The sequence below is a fragment of the Ziziphus jujuba genome, chromosome 2 (assembly GCF_031755915.1).
Source record: "Ziziphus jujuba cultivar Dongzao chromosome 2, ASM3175591v1".
NCBI classification, from domain to species: Eukaryota; Viridiplantae; Streptophyta; class Magnoliopsida; order Rosales; family Rhamnaceae; genus Ziziphus; species Ziziphus jujuba.
This window is the reverse complement of record NC_083380.1, coordinates 10,352,901-10,373,019: the sequence shown is the minus strand read 5'-3', so window position 1 is coordinate 10,373,019 and position 20,119 is coordinate 10,352,901. Positions and strand designations below refer to the sequence as shown.

Below are 20,119 nucleotides of genomic sequence, written 5' to 3'. Positions count from 1 at the left end.
GTACCAAACCAAAAATGTATTATATGCAAACTACTACGTTTTACATGTAATTGCATAGTCAATTACATGTAACCCAGCATGCATGCATTTAATACCATACACTTGCATAGATATATATACATATGTTTGATAATGAGGGCGTTTGGTTACATATATAAAATGGTTTTATATTATTAGTTGTCTATGTCATTTACGATAGTCAAATAGTCCCGTAAATAATCCATTGCGACACCCTTCAGGACCATGTCAAAGTTTCCTTCTTTTTATTTTCATTTTACCAAGAATGATATATAACACCTACCATGTAACTTTCTTTTCTTTAGCAATAATGGAAGTCTGAATCTCGGTTAAAAACGATAAAAAAATAATAAAAAAAAGAATAATTACCCAATATGCAAATTTAAATGTGTTTGGACTATAAAAAAAATAAGTATCCATTTACTTTGTATTGAATAGGATGGCTAATAGAAGTAGTAGCTAGGTTAATGGGTTGGCTAGTGAGCTGAAAACTTGCATGGCTAATAACTTCTTTGGCTGAAAACTTACTTGACTGTTGGCTAATGCTTTCGCTAAGGATAAATGGTGATAAAAAGCCAAGCCATTTAATTTGTTGACAACATTAATGTTCTTATTTATTTATTTTTTTTCAACATTAAATTTGGAGTGATGGAAAGATAAAAATATATAGAAATTTTATATGAACTTTGGACCGTCTTAATTAGCAATAAATAAATAAAAGAAGGTAGCTTTGATAGCTCTCATTTTATTTTTTTTGGGCTCTATCGAAGTTCATCTTTTTGGTTTTTTATTGAAATAGAAGACTTCATTGGAAAATCAAAGGATTACATAAATATCCATAGCAAAAGAAATTGCAATAGTCTCTTGTTTGTCTTATTATAAAGATTCCTTTGGAAATTGTTTCTCTAAAAATAATGCATCTCCTATTTCCAACAGTGATTAAAGCACTAATATTCCAAAGCAAACATTATAGAAAACGTATATTTATAATCATCTAAAACTCCACAATGGAGTACCTTAAATACAGTTGTATGAAAAGACATATATATAAATATATATATATAATATGATTTTATTTTACCAAGCATCATTTTCAAATTTATTTTCCACTTTTATCTTCTATCATCAGTAATAAAATCTAGAATAAAAAAACTACGTAGAAAGTAAAAATGAGGTGTATATATATATATATATATACATATATAAAATTTGTTCACTAAACATTTGGCAGCAAAAACAAGAACCATGCTGGAGAATCTATGGATTCTCTCTTCAATTCTTTTCCTCTTCTTCACAATCTTCCTCATCAAATGGAATTTCTTCAATCCAAAAACCCATAAAAACTCGCCTCCATCACCACCAACCTTCCCGATACTTGGAAACCTTCACCAAATTGGCTTATACCCTCACAGATCCCTCCAAAAGCTATCTCATCAGTACGGTCCTCTCATGCAGCTTCACTTTGGAAGCAGACCAGTACTCATAGTCTCATCATCGGACGCTGCTCGCGAGGTCATGAAAACCCATGATCTAATCCTCTCATACAGGCCCGAATTCTCAGTAGCCCGTAGACTTCTCTACCATGGAAAAGACATAACCACAGCACCTTATGGTGAGTATTGGAGGCAGCTGAGAAGCATATGTTCACTCCACCTTTTGAGCAACAAAAGGGTTCAATCTTTTAGAGCCGTTAGAGAAGAAGAAGTTGGCTTGCTTGTTGAGAATATCAAACGACAGTGCTATTCACAGTCGTTGCCGGTGAATCTGAGTGATATGCTTGCTTTCCTCACCAACGACGTGATTTGCAGAGTCGCTTTAGGGAAAAAATATAGTAGAGATGAAAATGGCAAGAGATTCAAGGAGTTGATAAGCGAGTTGATGAAGCTACTGGGTGGTTTCTATATTGGAGATTGTATTCCTTGGCTTGCTTGGATTCACAGAGTCAATGGACTTGACAAAGAAGTTGACAAAGTTGCTCAAGAATTTGATAAATTTCTTGATGGTGTAGTTGAAGAGCATGAGAATAAATTTGACACAAAAGGGTTTGAATTGAATGAAGATAGAATGGATTTGGTGGATGTCCTGCTCCAAATTCAGAGGGATGATAAAATGCCTGGTTTTTCCATTGATAGAGAAAGTATCAAAGCTGTTATCTTGGTAAGTCTCTCTGTTCCAAAATTTCTATTTTGTATTAATATATTAATATATAGTTAATTAAGCATATATGGTATGGGGGGAATGGATCTTTCCATTAAAAAATCAAGTCAAACTATATATTAATAATTATTAATCATCATCATCACACTTAAAAGAGAGATAACAAATATGTATTATAAATATATATATATATATTATTTTTTTACCATTAATGATCTGACAAAAATTAAGTACGTTTCAAACAAAACAAATATTCTAGATTTTGCCTTGATGGGGTGACGTATAACCATAAATTCGATGTAATGAAATGAGTGGTCCCTAACAAAGTTGCCCACCATAGCTGACCCCTTCTCTATTATTAACAGTTTATTTCACTTGGACCCCACCAAAGTTCCACTAGATCCACATGATAAAATGAATACCCCAATAACCAAAAATTAAATTTAAACTGGTACTTAATTCATATATTTTTGTTTTGAATTTTATCATTTATTATTACGGATGATAATTATTTTATTTTAATAATAATAATTTAAATTATCATTTGACGTATAATTTCTGTGAAAATGATAATATTTAATATATTTTTATTTTAAATCTTACCATTTATTATTACGGATGATAATTATTTTTTTTAATAATAATAATTTAAATTATCATTTGACATATAATTTCTGTCTAAATAATCGTACTTAATGATTATAAATGATATTTTTTTTGGATCCTGCATGATTTGGATGACTAAAAGTCTAGAACTTCTTTATGGGTATTTCAAATCAGTAAAACGTTTTGCAATTTCTCTAACTATATATGATTTTACATTTTGTTTGATAATTGGTTTGTGTGTCATCTTGGTCTGTCACACAGAATATGTTTGTTGGTGGAACTGATACTACTTACACAGTCTTAGAATGGGCAATGTCTGAGCTCTTAAGGCATCCAAGAGTTCTAAAGAAACTGCAAAACGAGGTGATGGAAATCAACAATGGAAAACCAGACATAAACGAAAACAATATTGAAAAAATGCATTACTTGAAAGCGGTTATCAAAGAGACTCTTCGTTTATATCCTCCAATACCAATGCTAGTTCCTCGCAAATCATTTCAAGATATCAATATAAATGGCTATGACATAGCAGCAGGGACAATGATTATAACCAATGCCTGGACACTCGGAAGAGACCCGAAGCTGTGGGAAGAAGCAGAGGAGTTTAAACCAGAGAGGTTCTTGGATTCTTCAATAGATTTCAAAGGCCAAGATTTCCAATTCATACCATTTGGAGCTGGAAGAAGAGGTTGTCCTGGAACTTTGTTTGCCATGGCCATAGATGAGGTTGCTTTGGCAAATCTTGTACACAAATTCAATTGGGAATTGCCTCATGGAGTTAAAGCTCAGGATTTGGATATGACAGAGTGCATTGGTGCCAACATCCATAGAGAAGTTCCCCTTCTTGCTGTTCCAACTCCAAGATTTTGAAATTGGAAAAAGCCTTTGTTACTTGTTATTGTGAAGCTTTTCCTTAATGTTTGTCTAGGTAATCCTCCGTTGGTCTAAGCTTTCTATACCTATATATATAGCAGTCCATTTCTGATGCTGATGTCCCTAGTTTATTAAAATGCCAACACCATCCATAGAGAAGTTCCCCTTCTTGCTGCTCCAACGCCAAGATTTTGATATTGGAAACAGCCTTTGTTACTTGTTATTGTGAAACTTTTCCTTAATGTTTGTCTAGGTAATCCTCTGTTGGTTTAAGCTTTCCGTACCTATATATATATAGCAATCCATTTATGATGCTGATGTTCCTAGTTTATTAAAATGCGAACATGGTTTGTCATAAAAATAGAAAATTATCGTGTGTGTATATATTTGTTTTTATTGCAAGGGTGGTGTTCAATAATTAATTACGTTAAACAAAAAAATAATATAAATCAAACTATATTTATATTTTTTTAATACTTTATAAGTCTATTTTTTTTGATTTTTTTTCTGAATTTTTATATATATTTAGAAAATAGATTTTCATTTCATTTATATTTTTTTCTAAGATAATTGATATGCTAAAAAAAATTTTAAATTGAAAAGTACTTCCTAGACAAGATTTAATATATATATATATATATATTTTGTCTGTTATCAATCGAAGTTGAAGCACACTAATCCATGAAAACATGGTGAATTACCCAATATGAGAGGCATCTGCATGCTTTCGAGCCATTGGAGAAGAAGAATAATTAACCTTGTCGGAGGAGGATATATCAAACGACAGCCTTATTCGCTGTCATTGCCAGTGAATTTGAGCCTGCTTACTTGATGTTTTCACACTAGTGATATACGATTTTGTTTTTTATTATTACTTGTTTTCATACTTTTGCGGCATGATCAATGTCATATTGAGGGTTTTTTTGGGGCGCGCCCCCCTCCCCTCCCCCCCCCCCCCCCCCTTTTTTATTTATCATATGATAGAAAATTCAAACTTGGTCACTACGCCGTGAGTTATATTGACAAAAGAACAAACTTATTGGTCATAAATATGCAAAGGGGAATTGTATAAAATAAGCATATTCCATGCTTATAGGAAAGCCATATAAGAAGGAACAACAAGATTTTGGCCTGCTTGGCGTAGCTCTTTAGAGGCTTTGGTTAGAAGCTCTTCTAGAAGGCCTGAAGCACTTTTAAAAAGCTTTTAGCAACAAAACAAAACCATGTTGGATCCTTGGATTGTCTCTCCAATTCTTTTTCTCTTCTACATAATCTTCCTCATCAAATGGAACTTCTTCACCCCAATAACCCACAAAAACTCACCCCCTTTACCAGTCACCACCAACCTTCCCCGTACTTGAAAACCTTCACCAACTAGGCTTATACCCTCACAGATCCCTTCAAAAACTAGCCCAGCAGTGTAGTTTAACATCTTGATAGAGTAAAAGCTCAGGATTTGGATATAATAGAGTGCACTGGCGCTATCATCCAAAAATGGAAAAAAAAAAAAAAATTCCTTTTCTTGTTGTTCCGACTCCAAGGCTTTGATAAAAGGTCTTGTTGAGTAGGGATGATGACCTTTTGTCCTCTTCTGATTTTTTTATTTTTTTAATATTGACAAATGATGATAAAGCGCCATTTCATTTTCAAAAGTAGTGACTATTTTTTTTACATTTTTTGATTTTCAAATTTCCTTTACTAATGTTTTTAAATAAGGTAGTAGCATATTAACGGTGGATAGAAATGGAACAAAAATAAAGGACAGAAGATCCGGACCAACCTCGTAAAACTTTCCTTAATGTTGTCAACAAATTATTGTAATATTATTTGTTTATTTAATCTTTCTATGCTTGGTTTTAATGCAAGGGTGGTTTTGATAATTAATCATGTTTAACAAACCGTCCATTTCAAAAATTCTTATATGTCCTAAGATATTCATAGAGAAGTGAAAAGCTGATGGAAAAGTATTTATCTTTTTCTCAGTGATGATGATGAAGCACAACAATCCTTGAAAATAGAACAGATTACCCAATTTGAGAGGCATGTGTGTCCTTTGGTGTCATTATAGAAGTGGCCGTAATGGTGGACAGTATCAAATGTCAGTTTTGTTAACTGTGGTCGATTGTGAATTTAAGTCAAAATTGTCTGCTTCGCTCACCAACAACAGGAATTGGTAACAGGGGGAGGGATTATTTGATTTTAATTTTAATTTATATATATATATATATATATATAATTTCTTTATTTTTTTAAATGATTAAGATTTATAGATTCTAGCTGTGAATGTGATTGAACTTTTGCTGTAGAAGAAGTAGCGATCTTTCTTTTTTCTTTTTTCTTTTTTTTTCTTTTTAATAAAAGCAAACACTTATATTAAAAAGATTACAATAAGTGTTTGTGATCTTTTGATCACAAAAAACATACAAAACTAATACAAAAAAATAAAAAGAGACAAAAACATGAAAATTGAGAAGAAAAATATGTATTTTAACTATAAAATTTATACACAAAAAAATTTCTCATAGTCTCTCTCAAAAAACCTGTATTGTTTAGATTGTGTGTTGTATGATACAAGAATGAGAAATTAAGCATCTATTTATAATGCTTTCTCTAGGGTTTTTAGAGTTGAAACCCTAATGGGCTTGGGCATTAGGAGATAATAGGCTGGATCCTACAATTCTTCCCCTCTAGCCGTATTTCAAAAATTTGATGGTCACCCACCATCTAAATAAGCTATATCTCTACACAGCTTCAACTTCTCTGGTGTGACAACCTTTGTAAACATATTTGCTGGATTCTCTTTTGTATGAATCTTCACCAACCTGAATAATTTATGCTCAGTTACATCGTGTATCCAGTGATAGCGGATATCAATATGCTTTGTCTGAGAATGATACATTGAATTCTTGCTCAAATCCATAGCACTCTAGTTGTCACTATGTATCTTGTAGTCGCTCTGCTTTATGCCCAGTTCATGGAGCAACGCTTTAACCATAACATCTCTTTACTGGCTTCCGCTGTGGCAATATACTCTGCTTTTGTCAAGGATGAAGCTACACACTTTTGCAATCTTGACTGCCATGACACAGCTCCTCTAGTAAAAATGTAAATGTAACCTGAAGTAGATTTCCTACTATCAATATTCCTATATAAGAATAAACAAAAGAGCACAAAAAATGAGCAATTGAATTACAATTTTTTAACTTCCATTGTATATTATAACAACTAAAATTAGAAAGCTTTTTGAAGATGTCATATGGTGTTGAAATGCATTCCCAGTGAGGATGACTTTTAGCTGATAAGATTGCATTAATTACACCTTGAAAAACCACCTTCTTCCAACCTTGAGAAACTGCAAGATCAATAGCCCACTATAAAGCAGAGCATATATTCAGCAAGATCAATATTTAAGCTTGAAATTTTCTTAGACTACATTTTTAGAGTATTTCCCTAGTGGTTTTTGGCCACCACTCCAATAGCAGACACATCTCTTTTAATAGAAGTATCAAAGTCTAATTTAATGAAATCATGTTGAGATGGACTCCAATTCACCTTACATAAAACTTGAGCCTTAGGAGCCACACTTTTAACTAAACATGCTGCAGAAAAAAGACTCCTTCACTCTGGAATTTAGAGTATTGATATTATAAGTTGGATCAAGAGTATCTAATATCATGAGTTGGATCAAGAGTATCATTCTTGAAAACTAATTGATTTCTCTTTCTCCAAATAAACTCTACAATTAGAGTGCCAAAAAGAGTGAACTCTTTCTTCTTCTCTATTTCAAGAGAATTATATGATGGTTTAAGAATGAAATTATGAAAATCTATAAATGAGTTAAACTCCAACTGATCTAACTTGAGACACCATTTACTCCCAAATCATAACATTTTCACATAATCACATCTAATAAATAAGTGCTCTATAGTTTCAACATTTTGAAAACAAAAGAGACAATCATCATTTAGATTAGCAATGTACCTTTTTAATGAAGCTTTAGTGGACAAACTCCCTTTAGCAATTTTCCATAAAGATACTTTTAGCCTCTCATAGATATCAGCCTTCCACAGTGACTTCCTTACTTGAGAATGGTCCAAATTAAACTTGCTAGCACTTACATCCAAGTAAGCAGATTTAATTAAGAATTCCTCTTTTTTAGAAGCAAGCCAAAAAGTTTATCTTCAAGATATGATCTTGCCCAGTGAATATCCAAGATAGCTTTTGCACTTTTTTCATCAAAAATTCCAATTAGTAAATCAACATTCCATGAAAGACCAACTTGGCTCCTTAGACTGTCAACCATCAAAGAAGTATCATTCATGCCCTTAAAACATCGAGAAGGTCTAAAACTTGTCAATTCTGGAACCCAAGGATCTTTCCAAACATCTACAGTATATCTATATCCAACCATAAAGCAAGTACTTTGTTTAATGATGTCTCTTGTAGCCATAATTCCTTTCCAAATGGATGAACAATTCTTGCTAATTTTACAATGTAAGAAACTGTCCAAACAACAATATTTAGCCTTTAGAATTTTTACCTATATTCTATCTTCACCGGCAACTATTATCCATCCTAACTTTACTAAAAGAGCAAGATTGAAATCAACAATTCTTCTTATTCCCAATCCTCCACAATATTTTGGTCGACAAATTTTATCCTAAGCAATTAATTAAGTTCCAACCTTTGTTGGAGCTATTAGACTTCCAACAAAAACTTCTTAAGACAAAATCCATTTCTTTATAGAGCTTCAATGGAAGTTGAAATGTGGACATAGAATAAACTGGTATTGTCGATGTAGCTTCCTTAGTTAGAATAATGAAATGAGTATTTAAATAGCAAAACTATTTTTCATTAATATTCTTAGGTACACTTGATGTATTTATATACACGTAACATATACAAGATTATAACATAAACTACTTGACCAACATGATCTAATAATATCAACTTCATGATCTAATAACATAATGAGATAAATGAACCAAATAGAACTTGATCTACTTATCAGTAATAACTTGAGCCTTATCTCTAACATTCCCCTATAAGTGAACATGCAACTCCATGATTGTGAGCGTGCAACAAAGATTAGTAAACCTTGGAGCTGATAAAGATTTAGTAAAAACATTAGCAATCTGATCAAGAGATGGAACATGTTTGACAAAAAGATGTTTAGCCTTCACTATTTCATGCTTAAAATGAACATCAACATCGATGTGTTTAGTAGGTGCATGAAAAACTAGATTGTAAGTTAATGCTATGGCACTCTCATTTTCACACCAGACTGTAGGATGCTAAAATAATGGGACACGTAAATCATTAAGTAAAGACTTAAGCCATAAAAGTTCAGTTCTTGCACTGGCTAAACCACGATATTCTACTTCATAGGAAGATTGAGAGATGGTAATTTGTTTCTTTGCACACTAGGTTACTAGATTTGAGCCAAGGAACATGCAATACCCACTTGTAGATTTTCTATCATATGGACTGGATGCCCGATCAGCATTACTAAAACCCATAAGATTTGATGCAAGTGATTTAGTTAAATGAAGGCCAAACTGAGATGTACCTTTCAAATACCTGAGAATACGATTGACAGCTTTCCGGTGCTTATCTCTTAGAGCATGCATAAATTGACACACTCGATTAACAACAAAAGCTATCTCAAGTCTAGTGATCGTGACATACTGAAGATCGCCAATGATACTATGATATAATTCAAGATCAGTGTATATGTCTCCATTGTTATTGTGTGTATGGGTGGATTATAAATGCACCATATAGTACTAGTGTTCTCAATGCATATGATTGATTTCACTGCTTAAGTTGTATGTAGTCATCTTTTGTGCACCGTGATGTGGGAGTGATAGGTACATTGCATCGATGATATTAGTAATCCTCCCCATGGCTGAAAGATGATAGGTTATATTTAGCCATCCTAGGGGAATTAACGTGAGTGGTGGTGATAAGTATTTTACAATGATGACATTAGCTACTTTCCCCTTAGTTGTAGGATGATAGATTATTTAGGAACAATACCTTTAAGATGCTAAAGGAGCCGCATGTAGTGTGTGCATGTTTTCTGTTCTCCCCCATTTTGTCAAGTGGTATTTGAGACACTATCACTTAACAACATTAGTATATGGTATGGTACATCAAGTGTCTTTCCGATGTGTTATGTTTTTTTTTTTTAATAATTTATTTTTTTACATATGTTGAGCATGGATAATTGTGTTAGATGTACCACACAATACCATGGCAAGAATCCAGTAATATTTACAAGCAGTTTACTATTATATTTATGCTGCCTATAATTAGTGGGTTGGATGACCAATATGGGTAATCACCCCTAGTCGTGTTGGCAGTTGTTATGCCTGTGAGTAATTGGATATATTTATTATACCTATGGATGGTCCATTATTGTATTGATGCTGCCTACGAGATCAACCGGTTGGACAACCACTATAAGCAACCATCTCTGATTGTATTGATAGTGGTATGCCTACAGGCGGCTGGTTATGTTGATTATGTCTTTAGGAGGTTGATATTATAAGACTATACATTGGTATATAATATGGTATATCGATGGTTCTTATGGTACAATGATTATTGGCACAATCTATTTCTATGTAATATGGTATATTTACATATAACGTGTGTTATATATTGGTAATTTTTATGCGTAGATCTATATAACAATTTTTATACGGTTTCTATACCTGGTTATTTTTTGTTTATGCTTAGGTTCATATATGATTATACACTATAGTTTCTATGTTTTATGTGTTTGATTTTGGTTCAAACTTATTTAATTTGGTTATGTCGATTTAATAGATAAATAGTTTATAAGATAAACTAGTTTTATGTCTACATATGTGAGTATAATAATGTTTTATAAAGAATGTATTTATTATAGTAAAGTTTATTTTAGAAATATAAATATTGGATTTTTTGTGAAAATGTTTTTAAAATGGGAAACTTTCCAAACGAGTGATTTAGTAGTAAGGTTTTGGGAAAAAAATATTTTCAAATGTCAAATCCTTAATTTATTATCATTGTTATCGTTAGTAATTATTTACTCAATTCATAATATGGATATGCATATGCAAGTTTATATGTATATATGAGTATGTTTTTATGTCGGCATTTGACGATAATGATGTTATTGAAATTCTATTTATGTCTTTAATAATGTAATTAAAGTGTTATTTTCATATATTCATTTTAGTCCTATGTCAATGTCTCTACTCTTAGCGTGCTTTGATGTTGATCGTGGACTTGGACAACTTGTTATTCTATATCTATGTAGGTTGAATTTTTTATTTGTGAAGTGTTGTAACTTGTGGAATTATAGTAAGTGTGAGGTGTAAGGTGTAACACCCTACCTCTACTAAGGGACTGTCACTCTCTGTCAGTGTTGTTCCCAATTTAGCCATCGCATTTGATTTTTTGTTCAGAGCTTTCTAAGAGGTCACCTATCCTAGGATTGCTCTCTCCTGAGTACGCTTAACTTTGGAGTTCTTTTGAACCCTGAACGCAATTGCTATGAAAAGGCATTGGTGTTATGAGAGTGACTATTATTACATTTGAATCATCCCTAATCCACACCCAGGTGATATGAGATTGGACACTAGGTAGTCTGTCAATGCGTCTTGTACTTGCCCATACTGCACATCACAATCCACCCCATTAGGGCCCAACGTCCATGTTGGCACACTTTCGGTCGGATATAGGCTCTAAGACCATTTGTGACATCCCGCCTCCACTGGTGGATTTAAATTCTTTCGAACTTTGCAGCCAATTGGCCTGAAAAGGCATCAATATTATTAGAGTGACTATTATTATATTTGAATCATCCTTTAATCTATATACGGACAATGTGAGATTGGACACCATGTAGCCCACCAGTGTCTTTTGTACCCACCTACACTGGTCGTCACATAAAATAGCTACGTATATAGGAGTGTATTTTCTTTACAGCTTAAAATTTTGGGGAAGTCTAAATTTTAATGGATATTCTGTTAAATTTTCTATAAAATTTTAGATGGGGTTTCCCTTAGTCAGGGTCACTTTAGAATTCTTGAAGGATTTCTAAGACAGATCCGGACAGTCGACGAGCTTTCAATGCCCTTTAAATTAAAAAAAAAAAAAAAACTGCAAGAGTTCGTGATTTGTAGCTCATGTCACGCAATTTATTGTTTGGATTGTTATTCTTTTCTGCTAAAATCCACTTGGGCTGACTAGTTTGACTGGGATGTTTCTTTACAGAACCATGGTCCAATTTTTTATTGAAGCATGATCAGAGTTATTGGATTTGGGCCTGTGTGAAACTCTCCATATTATAACCCACGTCTTTGTTAAGGAAATACTAAAGTAGATTTGGATGGAATTTAAAATTTTCAACAGTTTCCTTCATCACAACTTCATTTCTTATGGTGCAACTTCTCTGATGATGCTTCCTGAATATCGCAGCTAATGATGTCGGCAATGCCTTCCTTTTGCCATTGGAGTTTTTGAAGAAAAACTTATCTGACACGGTGGTAATCTACGGTGGTACTAGATTAGCTGGTACCACTCTAAGTCAATATTTGATACATATTAAAAATGCCACATCATCTCACCATTCTAACCATTATTTTATTCCTTTTTTTGAAAACATAAAAACTTTTGCTATTTTTTCTTCCGAAGACTCTTTTACTTCCCTTCCATGGTGTAAATGAACAACCCTTTCTTTGTCTGCAATTTTTGATCATCAAAGCCACATTTTTTTTCTTTAAATTCACGCATCCACAGGACTCCTTCAATTTCAAATTATTTTTGATTTAGATTGGCTGGACAGAGGATACATTCGAGCACTCTAACGGATGAGTTCTTGCATAAGTGGGTCTGCTGAAATAATATACCTCTCTATCTCCCTTCTTCAATGCCCATTTGATTTGGATCTGAGATTTCCATGGTGCTTTTAACACACACACACAAAAAAGAAAAAGAAAAAGAAAAGAGGTTTGGAGTTCTCTATGAAGGCTCGCTTTCTCTCTCTAATGCTTCTAGAATGAAGATTTTGGAGAGTTCTAATACCTCTGGAATGTAGGTTTTGGAGAGTTTTATAGCTTTACATGGAGGATGATTTTATTTATCTTTATTTTAATTATTACGTTTTTATTTAAGCCCTTGATCACAATGGAGATGGAGAAGGAATTAACCATAAACCAATGGATAAAGGCCTGGCCTCTATGCTTTTCTCCCGTAAAAAAGTTTTAAACTTCAAAGAAAAAATCAAATAATAAATATAATAAATTGGGAAAGTAAGCTGACGTTGTCAATTTTAACAGGAGTCACATACTGACTTGACGTGGTACCAGCTAACCTAGTCCCATTGTTTCATGCAAGTTTTTCTCCTCTAGTTGCCACATATATAACTTTCTGTTCATGTTCATCTTACTAATTAATTTGTCTCCATCATTCATTGAGTGCAAAAAAAAGGGTTTTTTATTTGAGCACTCTACCTTAATGACTTGGACACTTCTTCCTTATTCTCATTTGTAACTTTTAATGTATTAATGGTTAAGCTGCTTGCAATTGGAAACCATTAAATTTACTATACATGTTGCCAGAATGGTCTCACTTCAACCATGGACCATATAGGGTAACAGACATTCCATTAGGGGCAGTTATCTTAACCACCTCTATATTTGTTCAGTCGTCGAGTAAATGCCCTAATCTTCCACACTTTGAAACAAAATTTAGAAATTCTTTCATATTTAAATTGGATTCAGTACCTTGTTCAAGGCTTTTTTTTAGGGGGAAAAAAAATTACGATGATTTTGAAATACAATACGTGCTTCGACCTTTAATATAGAGGTAGAATCCATGTAACATGTACTCAAGAACACGTACTCTAGGAATACTGGAAATATGCTCTATAAGAAACCTGCAGGCAGTGGCTTTTCAACATCTGCTTCCACCCAATTACTTTCAAAAATCTCCAATTTATCATCCTGCTATCATTGTTGAAATCCACTTCTAGTACCTTATCAATCCGTTCCTCTGTTTTTGAAGCATTCTCTTTGGTCATATAACAAAGGCAACCCGTGAATTTGCAGCCAAAAAGCTGTATTCTTGAAGTTTTCCTTCTTCAAGTGTTTTTTAAGGATCCCATTTCTTAAGCACCAAATGGGACCCCATTTATATTCCACGGGACCCCACTACAGAACTTTATCCCTATCATCTTCATGCTCAAACCCAAATAAAAAAGTATTAGATTGTAAGATATTTACCTGGATTAATGGTTTTGAAACGTTCAAAGCTTTCCGAAGAATGGCTGTTACAACATCTCTTTCCAAATGTTCTATTTGAAATAATTTTACCCACCAATGATATATAGGTCCTTCTTTGCATTTTCTGAATATGGTGTTAGCTCAACATCTTCCAGTACACATTGAAGCATTCTAGTTTTGTTGATTAGTGACTCCATATCATCTGACGATGCCTCCATCGTGTTAAACCTGATTGCAGCATGAAAAATGTGGTATCAACTAATCACAAGGGCAAAGAATTAGTTACCCAATATAAGATAGGAATGTAAGAAAACCACACAGGGTGACTAGATTGTCTTAAAAAATATAATATTATATTGGTTTAGATGGATAAAAAACAAAACTAATTTATAAAATTTTGGGCCCTTCATCTTTTGCCATATCGAATATTACTGGAAACTCATAGTGAATGGTTATATTAATGTTCAAACAAAGATGCAATGTCTTCTATCAACAACACCACCCCCACACACACCCCCCCCAAAAAAAAAAGAAAAAAAAAAAAAAAGAAAAAAAAAAAAAAGAAAAAAAAAAAAAGATAAAAAAAAAAAGATGCAATGTCTTCTTGGGAGACGTGTCGACAACCAAAAATTATTTTACTAAAAAGGCAAGAACAAGAACTATGTTGCTCATGTTGATTATAGGATGATATCATATAAAAATATAATAAGAAATACAAAATTTTTGGGCACCGTACCTGCTGATATCTTTTCTGGCTCTTTACTTTTTTTGGGTAGAATTTTGACATATACCCATGTGCTGCGCCATAAACTTTTTTACATTTTAATATATATATATATATATATATATATAAAGGAATTCTGACTCAGCACGTTAACCATGTGATCCACAAAAGAACAGGGTAAAATGGGTCATGCGAGTGCGACTTATTCGTGCTATTTTGGTATTAAAAAAAAAAAAACAAAAAAGATACCATGTGATCCACAAAAGAACAAGGTAAAATGGGTCATGCGAGTGCGACTTATTCATGCTATTTTGGTATTTGAAAAAAACAAAAAAGATAGTGCCTTATATAGACAGTTTTTATGGAATGGTTTTGAATTCGAATCTCGGATCTGGCTTTGATACTATCAGTGACAGCCTAGACTATCTGTATGCTATATTGTCCTTTTTGGATCTGGAGAATTCTCTTACAACTCAGCCCTCAAGGTTTTAAAAGGTCTCGCAAAAAAAAGATATCCACACGCTTATAAGTCATGTGTCGTTTTCCTTTTCAACCGATATGGAACTTCACATAAAAAAATTAGGATTATGATTTTTAATTTTGTTTAGTTAAATATATTTGACTGATTTATCATATACTTTAATTGATATATAGACGCAAAAATTTTAAATATTCATTCCGTTATTATTTGGAGCCATGGCAGGAAATTTTTTTACTATAGTGCTAATGAGCTTTAATTGCTAGAAAATTATGTACACAAGTTGACTGGGGCGTGGCTGATGGAGAAGAAGACCAAAGATTTGGACATATATGACAGAATGCTAGCATACATGTTGTAGTGAAGCAGGGCTAACTTTACATTTTGATTGCTTCTATCCATTAGTACTAATATTTTGAATTCCTTTTGATTAATTTCAGCGTATATATTCATATTGAGATTGAGGATGCCCATTTCCTACCGAGATAAATTTTTTTATTTTATTTTTTATTTTTATGAATTTGAGATTGAGGATGCCCATTTCCTACCGAGATAATTTTTTTTCTTCTTTCCAGATTTATCTTTATATAATTTGAAATATGTTATGAAGATTAATATTTTGAGATTAGTGTTCGGCTTTCATATAATTGAGATGTTTTAATTGCAAAGTATATAAAAATTTGTCAATAAGTACATAAAACATATCAAATATGCTCCATTATAAAATACTGAATATAACTAAATAAAAAAATTATTAAATAAACTTAAATCCATTGAAATTTTTTTTTACAATAATTCCATTGAAATTGTTGTGTTAGTACTCAATTGTCCCACTATAAAGTAAAAAATTATTGTCCATCAAGTAGTGAAACTGATGAAACTGAAACACAAGTTGAACTTAATCCATAATTAGAAAAGAGTTGTAATTGTTAACTTATATGAGTAGGCATTTTAGTTTATTATGTATATCAAGTTAGAAGAATGTTCTCCTTTATTTATATTTTGATCCTTATAAATTTCATTTTTTAAATAGATTGTGATCTAACTTAAATCTAGATGTTTAGAATTTAGGGTTTTAATACCTTATTAAATTACCATTAATGCTAATTTTTTTTTATCATATTAATCACAAAACTTTAAATGCTTAGGAAGTGAATTTATTATGCATATCCAAAGTCAAATAAGGTTGACAGTTGATAAACCGGGTAAATCTATCCGTGAAATTTTATGGATTCCAATTTCCAAATGTTAAAATTGAAAAAATTGTTATAAATGATTAAAAAAAAAAACTCAATTACATCAACGGTATAATTTCAAATTGGGCTGATTCATGCACCTGTTTACTCAATATAAAAGCAACTACTTTACTCACAAAAGAAAAAAAAAAAGTTTTTTTTTTTTTTTTTCTCTCTCTTTCTGTTTTAAATTAGGTACGAGACGACTCAATATAAAATCAGCTACTTCTTATTTATTTATTTATTTATTTTTTAATATATTAGGTACCAGATTCTAACTTGGTATCATTGCACTAAAAAACCAAAAAAAAAAGAAGAAAAAAACTCTGTTTATGGAGCGTCTCTCTGTGTTGTGGAATTAGTGGAATCCGACTCACTGGTAGGTGAGCGGTTTCATATGCAGTGGAGGAGGCTGAAAGAAAAGGAGATATACAGACAAACCAGGTGAGCGGCTTCATATGTAGTGGAGGAGGCTGAAAGAAAAGAAGACATACAGACAAACCATATATACCTTAACAAAATTAAAACTACGCCATATAAAATACTAATGATATTCTAGTTTATTATAACTTTTACGAACGAAAGTTAGACTATTACAACTTTTAAGAACGAAAGTTAGACTCTTTCCATTTAAAAAAGACAAAAAGAAAAAAAAGAGAAGTTAAAAAACTGATTAAACAAGTTTCTTACTGATAAATATGTGATGGAATCCAAATAGATCTCTGTATTGGGGAAATGATAATCATATAAATATACAAATTCATATAAGTTATTGGAACAACCGTCAAAGTTTTTATTTTTAGTTCGCGAGTGGAACATTTTTATTCAAGAAACGGAAAACATGCTACAATATAAAAAAATCTTATTCTAAGCTACAAATTTTATGAAGACAAATTTAAATTTGTCACGGAATATCCAAATGATCAGCTACAAAAAATTGTGTATAGATTTACAATATTTTCTTGACTAAGGCAGAAGGATACATATGATTGGAACCCACAACTTTAAAAGTGCGGATGTGATGGGTGTTTACTGCTAAATCAACCTTACTCATTGTGTATATTAATCGCTGATAATTTCAATTAGTGATAAGCACCTACTTAAGAAATTATACAGTGAAGTCAGGATTGGCTAATGAATGTTGTTAGGTGTGGTAATTGTCTATTTAGGTTTTCCTTCTTGCTATTTTAATCAAGCATTCATGCTTTGTTAGCAACTAACTAGCCAGTAGTGGAAAATACATTCTTCATCAAAAGAATCAACATTATACTAATAAAAATAAATAAATTCCAAATATCCTTGCTGATGTTCTTAAATAAGGTGTATGGTATCAATGGTGGACAGGTAATTGGGACATCAGATCACGATCCAATTTTTTGTTACTTTTTTCCAAAACAATACTGCTCCAACCTTATCTAGTCTTTCAGGCTACTCCCATTTAGCAGCCATAAAAAAAAAGCAAAAAAAAAAAAAAAAAAAAAAAAATCATGTTGGAAACCTTATTCGTCTCTGCAATTCCCTTTCTCTTCTTCACAATCTTCCTCATCAAATGGTACTTTTTCACCACTCAACCAACTCACAAAAACCCACCTCCTTCACCACCAGCATTTCCAATACTTGGGAACCTTCATCAACTATCTGGTTCATACCCTCATCGTAAGCTTCAAAAGCTAGCTCACCAATATGGTCCTCTAATGCTGCTTCACTTTGGTAGCAGACCAGTACTCATAGTCTCATCATCGGACAGTGCCCGTGAGATCATGAAAACACATGACACCAACTTCTTGAACAGACCAAAATCGTATATAGATGTAAGACTTCGTTACCATGGTAAGGATGTGACTACAGCTCGTTATGGTGAATCTTGGAGGCAAATGAAAAGCCTATGCACTCTCCAACTTCTAAGTAACAAAAGGGTTCGGTCGTTTCGAACAATTAGAGAAGAAGAAGTTGCCTTGTTTGTGGAGAGTATTATCAAACGGCAGTCTTTGGCAGTGAATTTGAGTGAAATGTTTGCTTTTCTCTCTAATGATGTGATTTGTAGAGTAGCTTTCGGGAAAAAATATAGTAGAGATGAAACTGGGAACATGGTGAACAAGGTTTTGAGCCAGTTGAAGAAGTTATTGGGTGGCTTCTATGTGGGAGATTATATTCCTTGGCTTGCTTGGATTCATTGTCTTAGTGGGGTTGATGCACAGGTTGAGAAACTTAATGACGAGTTTAATAAATTTTTAGATGGTGTTGTTGAAGAGCATGGGAATAATTTTAATATCAAAGAGAAGAAATTATATGAAGATGGTGATCAAGATAACAAAGATTTTGTGGATGTTCTTCTTGAACTTCAAAGGGATGAAATGGCTGGATTCAACCTTGATAAAGAACACATGAAAGGTCTCATTTTTGTAAGTCTCTCTCTCTCTGTCATTCTTTTGGTTATTTTATGAAAATTTAAACTTTATTCAATTATCCATTCATACAACAAAATTTTTTTAGTGCTATAGTACTTCTTTTGGCAAAATGAAAGAAACAGAATTAAGTAAAGAACCTGTTCTTGTCATGTGTTTTGAAAACTGTTTTCTGTTTTCAAAAATAGAAAATTGTTGTCCAAGACATATATAAGATATTTAACCATAAATTTTTGAAAACAGTTTTCTATAACAAAACTATTAAAAAAAAAAAAAAATTCAAAATCGACTCTAAAAAAACATGGAAGAACAATTTGTTGGTATGAATTTGAACCCCGGATCTCCTAGGTGTTTAATACCAACAGTTTGAGGAGTACCTATTAACCTTAAAAAAGCAACCTTTTTATTTTCTTTTGAAACAGTTTCCAAGAACAAAACACAAAAAACCAGGACCATACATGCCCATAGCTTTTATGATTGGGATTCTGAAGTTTCCTTGATTTGCCATTTTCTTTTTTTTCTTTTTGTAGAATATGTTTGTTGATGGAAGTGGTACTAGTGCCACAGTCTTAGAGTGGGCAATGGCAGAGCTTTTAAGGCATCCAAGAGTCATGAAGAAATTGCAAGAAGAAGTCATGGAAATCAGCAATGGGAAACCAGACATAACTGAGAATGATTTGGATAAAATGCATTACTTAAAAGCAGTAATCAAAGAGACAGTAAGATTATATCCTCCAGTTCCATTGCTAATCCCTCGAGAATCAGCTCAAGATATTAATATAAAAGGATATGACATAGCAGCAGGGACAATGGTTATTACCAATGCTTGGGCACTTGGAAGAGACCCAAATTTGTGGGAAAAACCAGAGGAGTTTGTACCAGAGAGGTTTTTGGATTCTTCCATAGATTTCAAAGGCCAAGATTTCCAATTAATTCCATTTGGATCTGGAAGGAGAGGTTGTCCTGGAATTTTGTTTGCTATGGTAGCTAATGAGCTTTTGTTAGCAAATCTTGTGCACAAGTTTGATTGGTCACTGCCTGATGGGGCAAAACCTCAGGATTTGGACATGACCGAGTGCGCTGGCTCTACCATTCACAGAAAAGTTCCTCTTCTTGCTGTTGCAACTCCAAGATGTTGAAGGATGAACCATTTGCTAAAAGCTGTTTAATGTGTGCTTATGATGTTGTCAATAAATTATGATAATTTGGTGGATCTATGTGTAGCACTGCTGTGTTTATGATTTTATATGTATTGAGAGTTAGTTTTTGTTTTTTGTTTGAAATGGTGGAAGAATATGAGTGATGCTGGTTAAATTATTGAAATAAAAAGCGTTTTTGTGTGGGAA

At 32.7% G+C, this 20,119-nt stretch overlaps 2 protein-coding genes and 1 long non-coding RNA gene across 3 annotated transcripts; 2 read left to right on the top strand and 1 right to left on the bottom strand.

Moving 5' to 3' along the window:
- The first annotated feature begins 1,213 nt into the window (after positions 1-1,213).
- On the top strand, positions 1,214-3,966 carry LOC107418336 (cytochrome P450 736A117). The gene is made up of 2 exons (XM_016027020.4): positions 1,214-2,175; positions 3,043-3,966. Exons 1-2 carry the CDS (start codon positions 1,264-1,266, stop codon positions 3,649-3,651), a joined length of 1,521 nt encoding a protein of 506 aa, XP_015882506.2. The 5' UTR covers positions 1,214-1,263; the 3' UTR covers positions 3,652-3,966.
- Positions 3,967-13,396: 9,430 nt separating this feature from the next.
- On the bottom strand, positions 13,397-14,739 carry LOC112491820 (uncharacterized). The gene is made up of 2 exons (XR_007241094.2): positions 14,668-14,739; positions 13,397-14,159 (listed from the first exon to the last, which is right to left on the bottom strand). It is a non-coding gene; the product is annotated as an uncharacterized LOC112491820 (long non-coding RNA).
- Positions 14,740-17,482: 2,743 nt separating this feature from the next.
- Positions 17,483-20,119, top strand: LOC107418332 (cytochrome P450 736A117). The gene is made up of 2 exons (XM_016027014.4): positions 17,483-18,770; positions 19,304-20,119. Exons 1-2 carry the CDS (start codon positions 17,856-17,858, stop codon positions 19,910-19,912), a joined length of 1,524 nt encoding a protein of 507 aa, XP_015882500.2. The 5' UTR covers positions 17,483-17,855; the 3' UTR covers positions 19,913-20,119.